We start from the raw sequence: 10,923 nt of genomic DNA on the forward strand, positions 1-10,923 counted from the left end.
CGCGCGGCGGGAGAGGGGCCCGCCTTCCACCAGCACAGCACGCGCGGGGGAGAGGGGCCCGCCTTCCACCAGCACAGCACTTGCGGTGAGGGAGAGGGGTCCGCCTTTCCACCAGCGGCACCGCACACACAGCCCCGGAGAGCGGCCCGCCTCGCCCCACGGCCCCAGCCTGGGCCGGCTCCAGGGCAGCGGGTGGGGAGGGCTCTCAGGCGCAGGAAGGAGAGCGTCTGGTCAGAGGCCAGAGGGCAGCGTCGGGGCTGCGGGGACTTCTTCTGCTTGGGTGCCTGGACGCTAGCTTTTCCACATAGAGCATTAGCGGAATGAGAAGCTTCCACCTGAAGAGCCGGGGGCCTCCGCTCGGCCGGGGGCGCCCCTACCTGGCGTGCCCCATGTGCGAGGCGTCGTAGACGGTGGGCCCGCAGCAGTACCATGTCACCCTCCTTCCGTCTTGCGGCACAAACACATCCTTGGATGGAAACGAGGAAATGACTGTCACGAGGGGCCCAGGACCACTGCCGGTGGCCACAAGCGGCTGGCGCACGGTCACAGGACCGCGTAGCTTGAAGCAAGCCACGGTCCGGGCTGGAGCGCCGCACTGGACCCGCGACGGTGAGCTCCACGACCCAGGGAACCGGGGAGCAGGCCCCCTCCTCCCTGGGACTCCACTCAGGGACACAGGCTGGAGACGGGCGCCCCCATTCTGCTGCTTTAACGAAAGCAGCCTCTGTTCCTCAGGCACCTGCTGTGAGCCAGGCCAGAGCTGAGCGCGCTGACTGTCCAGCACTCGCTCCCAGAACAACGTGAGCTTTCCTTTCCCCGCTGCCGGGGGCCCACACTCCTGGAGGAGCCGGCCTAGGGCGTGAGGCCTCCAGCAGGCCGCCCAAGGTCTCAGGTCAGTTCAGGGCCCGCTGTTCCCAGCCAGCCCACGAGGGGGACCCTGCCGCCCGTCTGCTCAGGGTGCTGGTCCACAGAAACGCGTCAGCCGTGGGCAGGACCCCTGGAGCCTCTGGTCCCGCTGAGCGAGCCCTGGCCAGTCCAGGGCCCACCTGCATTCGCCCTCACACCTGCCGGACTCCCGACAGCAACGGGCCCCACTCGGCTGGCACCGAGACAGCAGGTGCCGCCACGTGTCCCCGGAGGGCATGCAGACTCCTGGCCCTGCGCACACCCAGAGCCAGGAAGCCGAAGGCAGCCCCGCGAGGTGCGCCACACGGATGTGCACGCGGGCTCCCGAACACAGTCCTGTGGAGGACGCTCGCCCGCCAGCCGAGGGGTCCTCCAGAGCCACCCCCCCCCCCCGCGGCCCCCAACCATCCTCCGTGTCAGGCTGTTGTACAGGCGGAGCTGGCACGGCTCGGATCCGGCTGGAGGAGACCACGCGGGCTGTGCACGTGGCCCTCTGCCTGCTGGAGGGAGAGCACAGATGGGTCAGTGCGGGACGAAGAGATACCACGGGGCTCTGACGGTGTGGCCTGATCCAGCGCCTCTGGCCCCAACCCCCGCTCCGCTTGCTCACATCTGAGCAGCAGCGCATCCCACAACCCCTTCCCCTCGGGCCAGAGACGGCCCGCCACACCCGCCTCCCCCTGCTGGCTCCAAGCACGGTGCACCTGCACAGCCGGAGGTGCACAGGCAGGCCACAGGGCTGGACCGATGCCCGGCCGCTCCCGGGAGGACGCCTCTCTGGAGGCTTCGGGGGATGGGGACCACCTCCAGGCCCAGGAAGAGGCTAGAAACAGCCGCTGGCCCATGGCCTCGGATGGTCAGTAGCATGGCCTGCGGCCCAGGCTCATCTCCACCAGCAGGCAGCCGGCTCCCCACCCCCAGAACATGCGGGCTCCCTAGCATGGCTCAGATGCAGAGCCCAGGGCTCCACCCTGGTCCCAGAGCCTTTGGGAACAGCCTGCAGGCATGTCACAGGGGTGGGGAGGGCCTCACAGAGCCCAGCCTCCTCCAGTTACAGTCACCAGGGAAGCCCCGCCCTCCTCCCTGACCCCCATCATCTCCTCCTAGCCATTCCCCTGCCCTGTGGCTGTGAGCCCGAGCCTCCCACTGCACGAAGGGCCATCCTGTTGGACTGCAACAAGGGCCTGGGAGGTGGGTGGGGTTGGGGGTAGCTGTGTCCTGAGGCCCCAGGAGAGACGCCAAGTCTTTACACCCTCCACCCCAACGTGGGGCACCGGTGACCCTCCCGGCTCACTGAGGCCAGGAGAGTGAGGCTCCAGGCAGGGAGGGTGTCGGGGGTGGGGGGACAAAGGGGACGTGCCAGCCCACATCTGCGTGCCCCGGGCGCCACACACACCGCAGCCTCGCAAAAGGGGCGGTCAGAGGGTCACACCCTGTGGACCCGAGGGGCCGTGAGCCGCCCTCTGTGGCAAAGAGCAGGCCCTGAGCTCCTCCTGGGAGGGGGATGGGGCAGTGGGGGGCAGCAGAGAGTGCCCCGGGGGGGGAGGTCGCCCAGGACAGGCTGGGGGACGTCAGACGCACCAGCGAGTCACACGCTCGGCCACTGACACCCAGGCACTCAGCAGAGGACACCAGCCTGACGGTTCTGAGCCCCAGTCCACCAGGCATCCCGCCACTCGGGGTCCCCGCGGGCACCCTGGAGGCATCCGTGTCGGGGCACCAGGAAGGCTTCCCTGCCCTGGGGAACCCACACCCGCCCTTCCCAACGGGCGCCTGTGTTCCGCTCCCCACAAGCTCCAGGCTGGAAGTTGCAGCTCCAGACAGATGGCCACGCCAAGGCTGCGCCCTGCCCACCCGGAGCCCACGCCCTGGGGAGAAGCACCACCTCCACTGGGGAAGGGGCGTCTGCGGCAGGATCACCCCAGAAACCAAAGCCCACCCCACCTCCACCCCGTTACAGAGGGGACCAGCAGAGGGCAGGTCCCCAACGTCCCACGTGAAAGTGAAAGTCGCTCACTCGACTCTGTGACCCCACGGACCATTCAGTCCATGGGACTCTCCAGGCCAGAATACTGGAGTGGGTAGCCGTTCCCTTCTCCAGGGGATCGTCCCAGCTGAAGGATCTAGAAAAGACCCCGCAGTCTGCCCGGCCCAGCAGGGACCACCTAGACCACACCTGGACCCCCTCCACCCCCCGCTCTAGGGGGTGCACACCCCAAGCCAGGCTGGGGGGACAGCTGCTCAAGGGCACCAGCCACTACGGATTCATCTACAGATTCATGGGAGGGGAGACCACCCAGAAGCCAGACGCCCCCTGCACACCACAACCAGGGCCGGAGTGGGGAGCAAGAGCTCTGAGCCCCCCTCCTCTCAAAGCCCAGAAACGCCTTCGCTCTGGGTGCCCAGGGTTCACACCACTAACACGGCTTCAGGATCCGATGGTGGATGTGCACACCTGTGACCTCGGGGAAAACTTAAGGAGAAGCAAGTCAAGTCCAAGCGGGGTCAGGAAGCTGACGGCCAAGGCGGGCCCTAACCCGGCCAGCGGCTCCACCACAGCAGTGTGGAGTCGTGATCCTCGGGGGCTGACGCCTCGGGTTCCGTCCTAACCTCCCCTTGGGACGCGCCAGCTGCTGCCCCACGGCCAGCAAGGAGGTTCTCACGGCCAGAAGCTGCTCTGCTACTCACTTGCTTGGAGCCCACAGGGCGGGCCTGCGGCGGGGGGGCTGCCCAGGATGGCGGCCACGTGCCGGAACCAGCGGGCCACGTGGAAGAGCTGCGGGTCGGCCGGAGGGCCCGAGAGCTGCCTGAAGGCGTCCACGTCCGCCTGGGACAGGGCAAAGCCCCGCACGTAGCTGCGCGTGCTGAGATGAGCATCCAGTGCCCGCACCCGGGCCGCCTCATCACTAATGCCCAGGATGGCCCTGTAGTCGGGAGCTGCAGAGACAGAGGACGCACGTCAGTGGGCCCGGGGGCCTGGGCGAGCCCAAGATTGGGGCTGGGGATCCGCCTTCCAGGCAGGAGACGCCCGGGACGGGCGGGAGCCGGGGGCAAGGGGACAGGTGTGGAGCGACTGCCTGTGGGCTCCAGGCAGGATGAGGACGTTTCAGAACCAAATGCGGCTGCGGGAGGCTGTGAGAGTTACAGACGCGTGAGCTGCACACTGAGCTGGCTAACTGCACAGCTGGTGATGTTCACCTCAATTACACACGCGCGCACGCACACACGCACACACACAAATACCCTGCTAGGCATTGGGTGCCGGAGGACCAGTGCTGACCGTTACACACACACACACACACACACACACACACACACACACACACAGGCTGCTAATTTTCACCTCAATTACACACACACACAGAGTTTCACCTCAATTACACACACACATCCCTGCTAGGCACTGGGTGATGATTTTCACAATTACACACCCACGCACAGTTTCACCTCAATTACACACACACACACACACATCCCTGCTAGGCACTGGGTGCCAGACGGCCGGTGCTGACCGGTCCCCTCACCCCAGGTGGGCTCTGGGCAGCGGTGAGAACCGCAGAGCTCTCCAAATCCGGCACTGGCCAGGCTTCCAGCGGCCAAGGCCCAGCTCCGAGGAGGCCTGCAGCCTGTCCCGAAACGCCTGCTCGAGGCGGCTCCACCTGCCCGGAGAGGAGCCGACCGGCCAGCGCCTGGCACAGGCCGGCCCCTGGCAGGGGCCCGAGGCCGCTGCTCTGCCTTGGAGCCACGAGGACCGGTGTGGGAGAACAGAACCCCAGCCTGACCGAGGACCAGCCGGCAGCCTCTGCCAGTGGATGACCCTGGGCCCTGACCACCCTGAGATCCTGCCCCGACCCCACCAAACCACTCGCCACACCCCCTGCCCCCCGGTCACTGCGTGACCCTGTGACACGGCTCCAGCCACTGGCTGGTGCCCTTGCCTCCTGCGGGGGGCGGGGCAGGCGGAGGCCCCGTGGCCGTGGGGAGGGGGCTGGTCTCGCTTCCTTCCACAGATGCGTGGAGCCAGAAGGCGGCGCTGACCGCGCCAGCAGGAGCCCGGGCCTCACCCCGGGGCCTGGCCCCTCCTGCTGTCTCATCTCCCCGAAGCGCTAGTTCCTGACACACAGACGCCCCCGCCCGCTTCCCTACACTGACTGCGTGCTCCTCTCTCGCGCTGGATGGGACTGACTCAGTTCAGAAAGCTACGTCGAGGGCCTGCCGGCGGGTGGACAGAGCTGGGGAGAGGCCAGTGCGTGTCCCGGAGGGGCTACATCGCCCTTGAGCACCTGGCTGCCCCACGTCGCCCCCCAAGCCCACCCTCCCTGTCTCTGCTGCAGCCGCCTGGGCCGGAGCGCGGAGAAGCCTTGTCCCCCGCGCCCCCCACCTCGTGCCCCCGGAACCGCACTGGATAGACAGACTGCCCCCACTCCGGATGAACGCCAGGGGAGAGGCACCCCCTAGGACCCGCCGACCTGGACAGTGGCTGCCCTGGGCTGGGGTGCTCCCGGGCGATTAGGCTCCCTCTTTTCTCTCACTGCCAGCGTTTTCTGCAATAAGCGCAGGTCCTTTCCACAATAAGAAAAACACGTCAAACATTTCACCAACCGGATGGCTTTAAAGCGCTAACGAAACAGGTCAGGGGACAAGGGCTTGGCGGGTTTGCACCCCTCCCCGGCTGGGCGGACCCCCTCCCAGGTAAACAGGTGCACACGCACGCACGCACACACAAACACACACGCACGCCTCGTAAAGCTGCGGTGTTGGCAAGATTACACTTGTAAACTGTTTGAAATACTGCCGGGCGCACAGCCAGCGCCCATCAGCTACTATTATTATCATCATTATTATTTTACTCGCTCCTGTGTTATTGCTGCTGTAATGGCCCTGGAGGAGTTTACCCAGGGATCACACACGCGTTTATTACTAAGAGTCCCGTCTGGAGCAGGGAGCCCACGGGGCAGAGGGCCAGTCATCGGGTCAGTGAGGTAGCTGTGTTCCAGCCTAACTTGAGGAAACAAATTTAAAAATAGGTCAGCTTTCAAGTGGCTGTGGGTTTGGGCCAGACTGCAGTCTGGCGGTGGGCCTGTGATGCCAAAGGCAATGAGTGGACTCAGAAGCGGGCGCCCATCCCTTCCCCGACCCCCCTCCCCTGGCAGCCCCGCGCACACATAGCGACTCCCAGCACCGCGTCTGCTTGTCCACTACGGGGCCATCCAGACACACAGCTTCTGACTGTGGGAAGGCCCTGAACGTCTGACTGTGGGAAGGCCCTGAACGTCTGACTGTGGGAAGGCCCTGAAAGTGCACCGTGGTCATCACGGTTTAGAAAACGCTTAACTTACACAAATCCGAGAGCCAGGTGAGGAACCCAGGTCACACCGGCCGTGGCCTCCCAGCTCCTTCCTTCCCCGCAGCGAGTACGGCTGCCCACGCCTGCCCACACCCACCCCCAGCCCCAGCCCCCGCCACCTCCTGCTCTGTTCCAGCCAGGCTCTCGCTCAGGGAAGGCCCAGCGCCAAGGCAGCACTGCCAGCTAGAAGAAGCACCCGATCCAGGCCTCCCGAGACCTTCAGAATCAGAGCCTGGGGGTAAGGCGGCTCCCCTGGGTCCCGCCCTGCCAACCTCAGGGGCTAAGAGCCCTCAGGCAGCTTACTGTTGCTCAGACCCCTCCCTGGCAGGCCTGCCTTCCTCCTAAGTGCCCAGGCCAGGTCTGTTTCTGTTCCAAGACCAGCCTGGGCACAGTGGGGGTCTGCACCCATCCCTCGCTGGCTGCGAGGCCCCGGAAGCACGCGGCCCTGAGGGTCAGGCACTTCCTGCAAAGGCCCTTTCAGCTCCCAAACCCGCTTCTGCTACCGCCTGTCACTGGGGGACCCCTTCAGGCCCATTTCTCTTTCCTGGGGGGTTCCCAGTCTGACAAGCCTTCTGGAACAAAAGCATCCCCCCCATAGGAATCTGGGGGACTAGAGAGACGCATGCACCCCTGCTCTCCTGCACTAGCGGCAACGCCACCCACTCCTGAGAGTGAGGGTCCCTACCTCCCTGAGCACAGCCTCGGATGTCCAGATGTCACTTGTCCACACGGTGCCCCCAGGCATCATGTCTTGCCTCCAACCTGGGTTTCAGGGAACGGCATGGCCACCTTCCCCGCGGCAAACCCGGCACCCGACCCGGTCCGCCCCAACCCATCCACTTCTCATGCCCACTGATGCAACTGCCCAGGCCATGGGTCACCAGCATCTTGGGCACTTCCTGGTCTCCCTGCTTCAGTCTACACGGGGGAGGGGACAGATGCCTTGCCAGGGCTCAAAGGCAAGACCCACAATTCCCAAATGGCTCCAGGCCCTTGCAGACCATGGCCTGTAGCCATCTCCAGCCCTCCCCCACCCTCTGGCCTCAGAAACTTGCTCGAAAGCAATGCAGCGGTCCTCAGGACTCAACGCCAGGGGAGAGTGCTCTCTGTGGTGCCCTCTGCCAGGCCCCTCGGCCCCTTTTTCCCGTAGGATCAGCTCCCAGCCCCTCTCAGCAGGGAGAGGTTGGGAGCTGAGGCCCTTTCAGCTCCCAAACCCACCTCTGCTGCCACCTGTCTTCCCTGCAGCCAGGCCCTCCCCCAGACCCAGGCGCTCCATCTCTGGGCTGCAGGGCTGGGCTTGGTCAGAAGACGGATGGATGCCCACCGCCGCGTCTAGACCTGGACCAGCAGGGTCTCCACAGTGATCTACCATGCTCCACCCTGCTGTGGGCGGCCGGCAGGGGAGGACTCGCTGAGGTTCTGCAGATTCTGCAGCCTCAGAGGAAGGGGCCCTGGCCCTGAACCACCTCCACGGACTCAGGCCAGCCAGCAGCACACGCACGGGGAAGTGACCGAGAAAGGAATGGTCCATGCCGGGGCAGCGCTGGGCTTCTGAGCTCCGGCCACCCCTTCCCACTGGACGTTAAGCCGAGGAAGGCCCGACGCCCGGCCTTGCCCCCGGCCTTGCCCCTGGCCGCACCCCCATGCCCAGCAGCGTCCGGCAGAGCCGGTGCCCGAAGCACACCCCCGAGTGAACCAGCAGGCCTACGGAAGTGCCCTGCTGTGAGGCGTGTCTCCTGAACAGATAAAGTGGCACATCCATGTCAGCACACTGTTGTGAACTCCTGGACACGTTCCCCCGGAAACAGCAGGTGTGAGCCTTCACGGGGCACTCGTTAGTCCTGGGGAGCATCACGAGCTGGTGCCCGGACACACGTGTCTGCATGGCACACGTGTCTGCATGGCACCGCTGCCTGGGGAGGGGTGGGACGGGGTGGGAGTGTGGAGTCCGGGCGCTTTCATCGCCACCCAAGGACACTATCTCCCCCGACTCTTAGACTGGGAATACCAGGAGACATGAGTGCACGGATGAGCAAATATCTGTAGTCTACACACACGTGCATTTCATTTCTCTCTGAGAAACACAGATAATACAGCCTGCTCCCCTTGTCTGCCCTGACCCACTCTGGAACCGGGGCATTTGGTGCTGATCTGAACAGACTCCCCAAAGCAGAGTAGTCAAGGTCGCTGCTACTGTCATACAGGCCCTGGCAAGCTGTGTGACCTCAGACAGATCACTCACTGCTCTGAAACTCAGGACTCCTGTCTGCACGGCAAGGGTAGTATTAACCACAAAGGCATGCTCTGAGAATGACAGGCCCCCACAGATGCGTTCAGCACAGACTCATGCTGAGAAGAATGCGTATTATATTGGGATGGTTAGAGAGCATCACTGACTCAATGGGCATTAATCTGAGCAGACTCCAGATCGCGGAGGACAGGTGTCCATGGGGGTGGCAAAGAGTTGGACACGACTGAGCGACTGAACAACAACTTTGAATTCTACAGTATAAAAAACTAAACTGCAAGTCTGACCCAATTCCCGGCCACCGAAGAGGCCTGACCTGCAGGGCAAGGCCTCTGAGATGTGCTCAGTCCACCCTGGGGGTCACGAGGGATGAGACTCAACTTTCTAAAACACACAGGAACGGGCCTTGTGTTCAAGCTACAAAGGAGAAGCTTTAACCCCAGTGGCATCGCAGGGGACCACCAACTTAAGAAAGACGATACAAAATGGGAAGATTATTCTAAATGAGGGACTCCTTAACAATTCTGGGAAGACGGTCACTATCGATGATTCTCACCTTGAGGGAAAAAAAGCATTCAGAACCCGGAAACCAGGAACATCCAGAACTCTGGCAGCTGTATGAAGCCCTCACCATTTCATTTCCTGTTTCCTCAGGGGATGGTCCGAGGTTCTCTCTTTGAGAAAAGCCTAGACAAGGGGTGTATGTGGGGAAGTGGGGGTGCGTCAGCTCTAAAACAAGAGAGGGCAGAGTGTGGGCAAGGAGCTGTGGCCCTTAATTTTAGGACGAGGACAACCTGTCAGCCGCCCAGACAGCTTAATCTCAATCTATGCAGCAATCTTCCAAAAACAGGGCAATTATTACTAAGGCTCTGAAAATCCCCAGTTCTGAAGCAGTTCAAAAGAACTAAAAAACTGAATTTGTCATTTCTGATCTCAAACGAAAAAGGAAGAGAGAGACCGAGGAAGGAAGAAAAGAAACAATCTTGGGCTTTCAACCCGGACAGCACCCATTTCAGCCAAGTGTTCTTAACCTCTACCAACCACTATAAGGCTCACTGCATCTTTTTAAACCTGCGCCACGTGGGGAAGGGGCAGAGGTAGAACCCCAGCCCTGCCGGCCCCAGAGACTGGGCTATCAACCAAGCTGCTATTTTTCAGGAGTCCGCGTGGACTTCTGAGGGCCGAGGATCAGGTTGGGTGGAGCCAATGCTGGAATCCAGGCACACCTGTCCGGTGGAATGTGGGGTGCCTGGATGGTGGTACCCCAGCAACCCTGTCATCACGGCCCCCCCACGTCACCAGGTCCAACTGCTTAGAGCTCCCTGCCAGGAATCCCGGGAGCAAGGGGGAACCCCAGAGGCCAGGGAAGTATGTACAGTCTAAGCAGGGAAGCCAGAGAATAAAAACGACACCCTGAGAGTGCTTCCCAAGGAAAGCTTGCCCCGGACTCCAGAATCCGCGGACTACCTCCGCTCTGTCTGGCACCCCGCGATCTTGCAGGAGGAAGGGTGAGCAGGGAACCAGCATGCCCCGGAGGCTGCCTGGGGGCGGCTTGTCTCCCGGCTGGTGACACGAGCGATCCGTGGGGACAGAGCCTGAGACGCTCGCGGAACCCCGGCGGCGGCGATTAAAGGGGGGCAGCAACGCCGCGACCGGGCAGGTCCCCGTGGCCACTGCTTGCAGCCGCAGATGACAGCCTTCGTGAAACCCCATGCCCTTCCCGTGGGCCCGCGTCCGGCTCCCTCGGCCCCACGTTCCTAAGTGTCAACGGGGGCCGGGCGGCCCCAAACGACCCTGGGGCTGGGCCTGTCCCCGCAAATCCCTGGGGGCAGGAGGCGGTGAGGTCCGGCCCAGGGGCCGGCAGGGGAACGCAGAACCAGCCCCCGGGGTCGGGGCGAAGGGGGACCCCGCGGCCTCGAGGTCTGGGAGGGCCTGGGGAGAGGCGGCCCCGGCAGGGCCCGGGACGGGGTTGGAAGAGCGCGCCCGCCGGGGACAACCCGGGGGTCCGGGCCCGCCCTCTGCGCGCCCTGGGGCCCGCCCCTCAGAGACCCGGCGCCCCCGGCCCCCGCGCGCCCCGCGGCCCGAGGCTGCCCCGCCCGCCCCTCGCGCGCGCTCACCGTGCTCCGTGGAGGACTCTGCCATCACCCGAATCCCGCACTCGCGGAGGCCGCCGCGGCTTCCCAGAATCTGATGCAACCGCCGCCCCGGAAATCCCGCCCCCAAGCCGCCGGCCTTCCGGGATCCGCCCGGTCGCTAGGCAACCACCCGCGCCGACGCCGCTGGCCCCCGGCATGCTGGGAATCTTATTTATTTTACTCAATTTCTATTCACGTTAAGGAAATCAGTCCTGAATGTTCATTGGAAGGACTGATGTCGAAGCTGAAACTCCAGTACTTTGGCCATCTGATGCGAAGAACTGTCT

At 63.8% G+C, this 10,923-nt stretch overlaps 1 protein-coding gene across 1 annotated transcript; it reads right to left on the reverse strand.

Annotated features, from left to right (window-relative positions):
• Window positions 1-167: 167 nt before the first annotated feature.
• LOC120860613 (cysteine--tRNA ligase, cytoplasmic-like) lies at window positions 168-10,705 on the reverse strand. The gene is made up of 4 exons (XM_040236403.1): window positions 10,619-10,705; window positions 3,595-3,843; window positions 1,312-1,406; window positions 168-466 (listed from the first exon to the last, which is right to left on the reverse strand). Exons 1-4 carry the CDS (start codon window positions 10,641-10,643, stop codon window positions 374-376), a joined length of 462 nt encoding a protein of 153 aa, XP_040092337.1. The 5' UTR covers window positions 10,644-10,705; the 3' UTR covers window positions 168-373.
• Between the last annotated feature and the right edge of the window lie 218 nt (window positions 10,706-10,923).

Source organism: Oryx dammah, unplaced genomic scaffold, assembly GCF_014754425.2.
Source record: "Oryx dammah isolate SB20612 unplaced genomic scaffold, SCBI_Odam_1.1 HiC_scaffold_11130, whole genome shotgun sequence".
NCBI lineage: Eukaryota > Metazoa > Chordata > Mammalia > Artiodactyla > Bovidae > Oryx > Oryx dammah.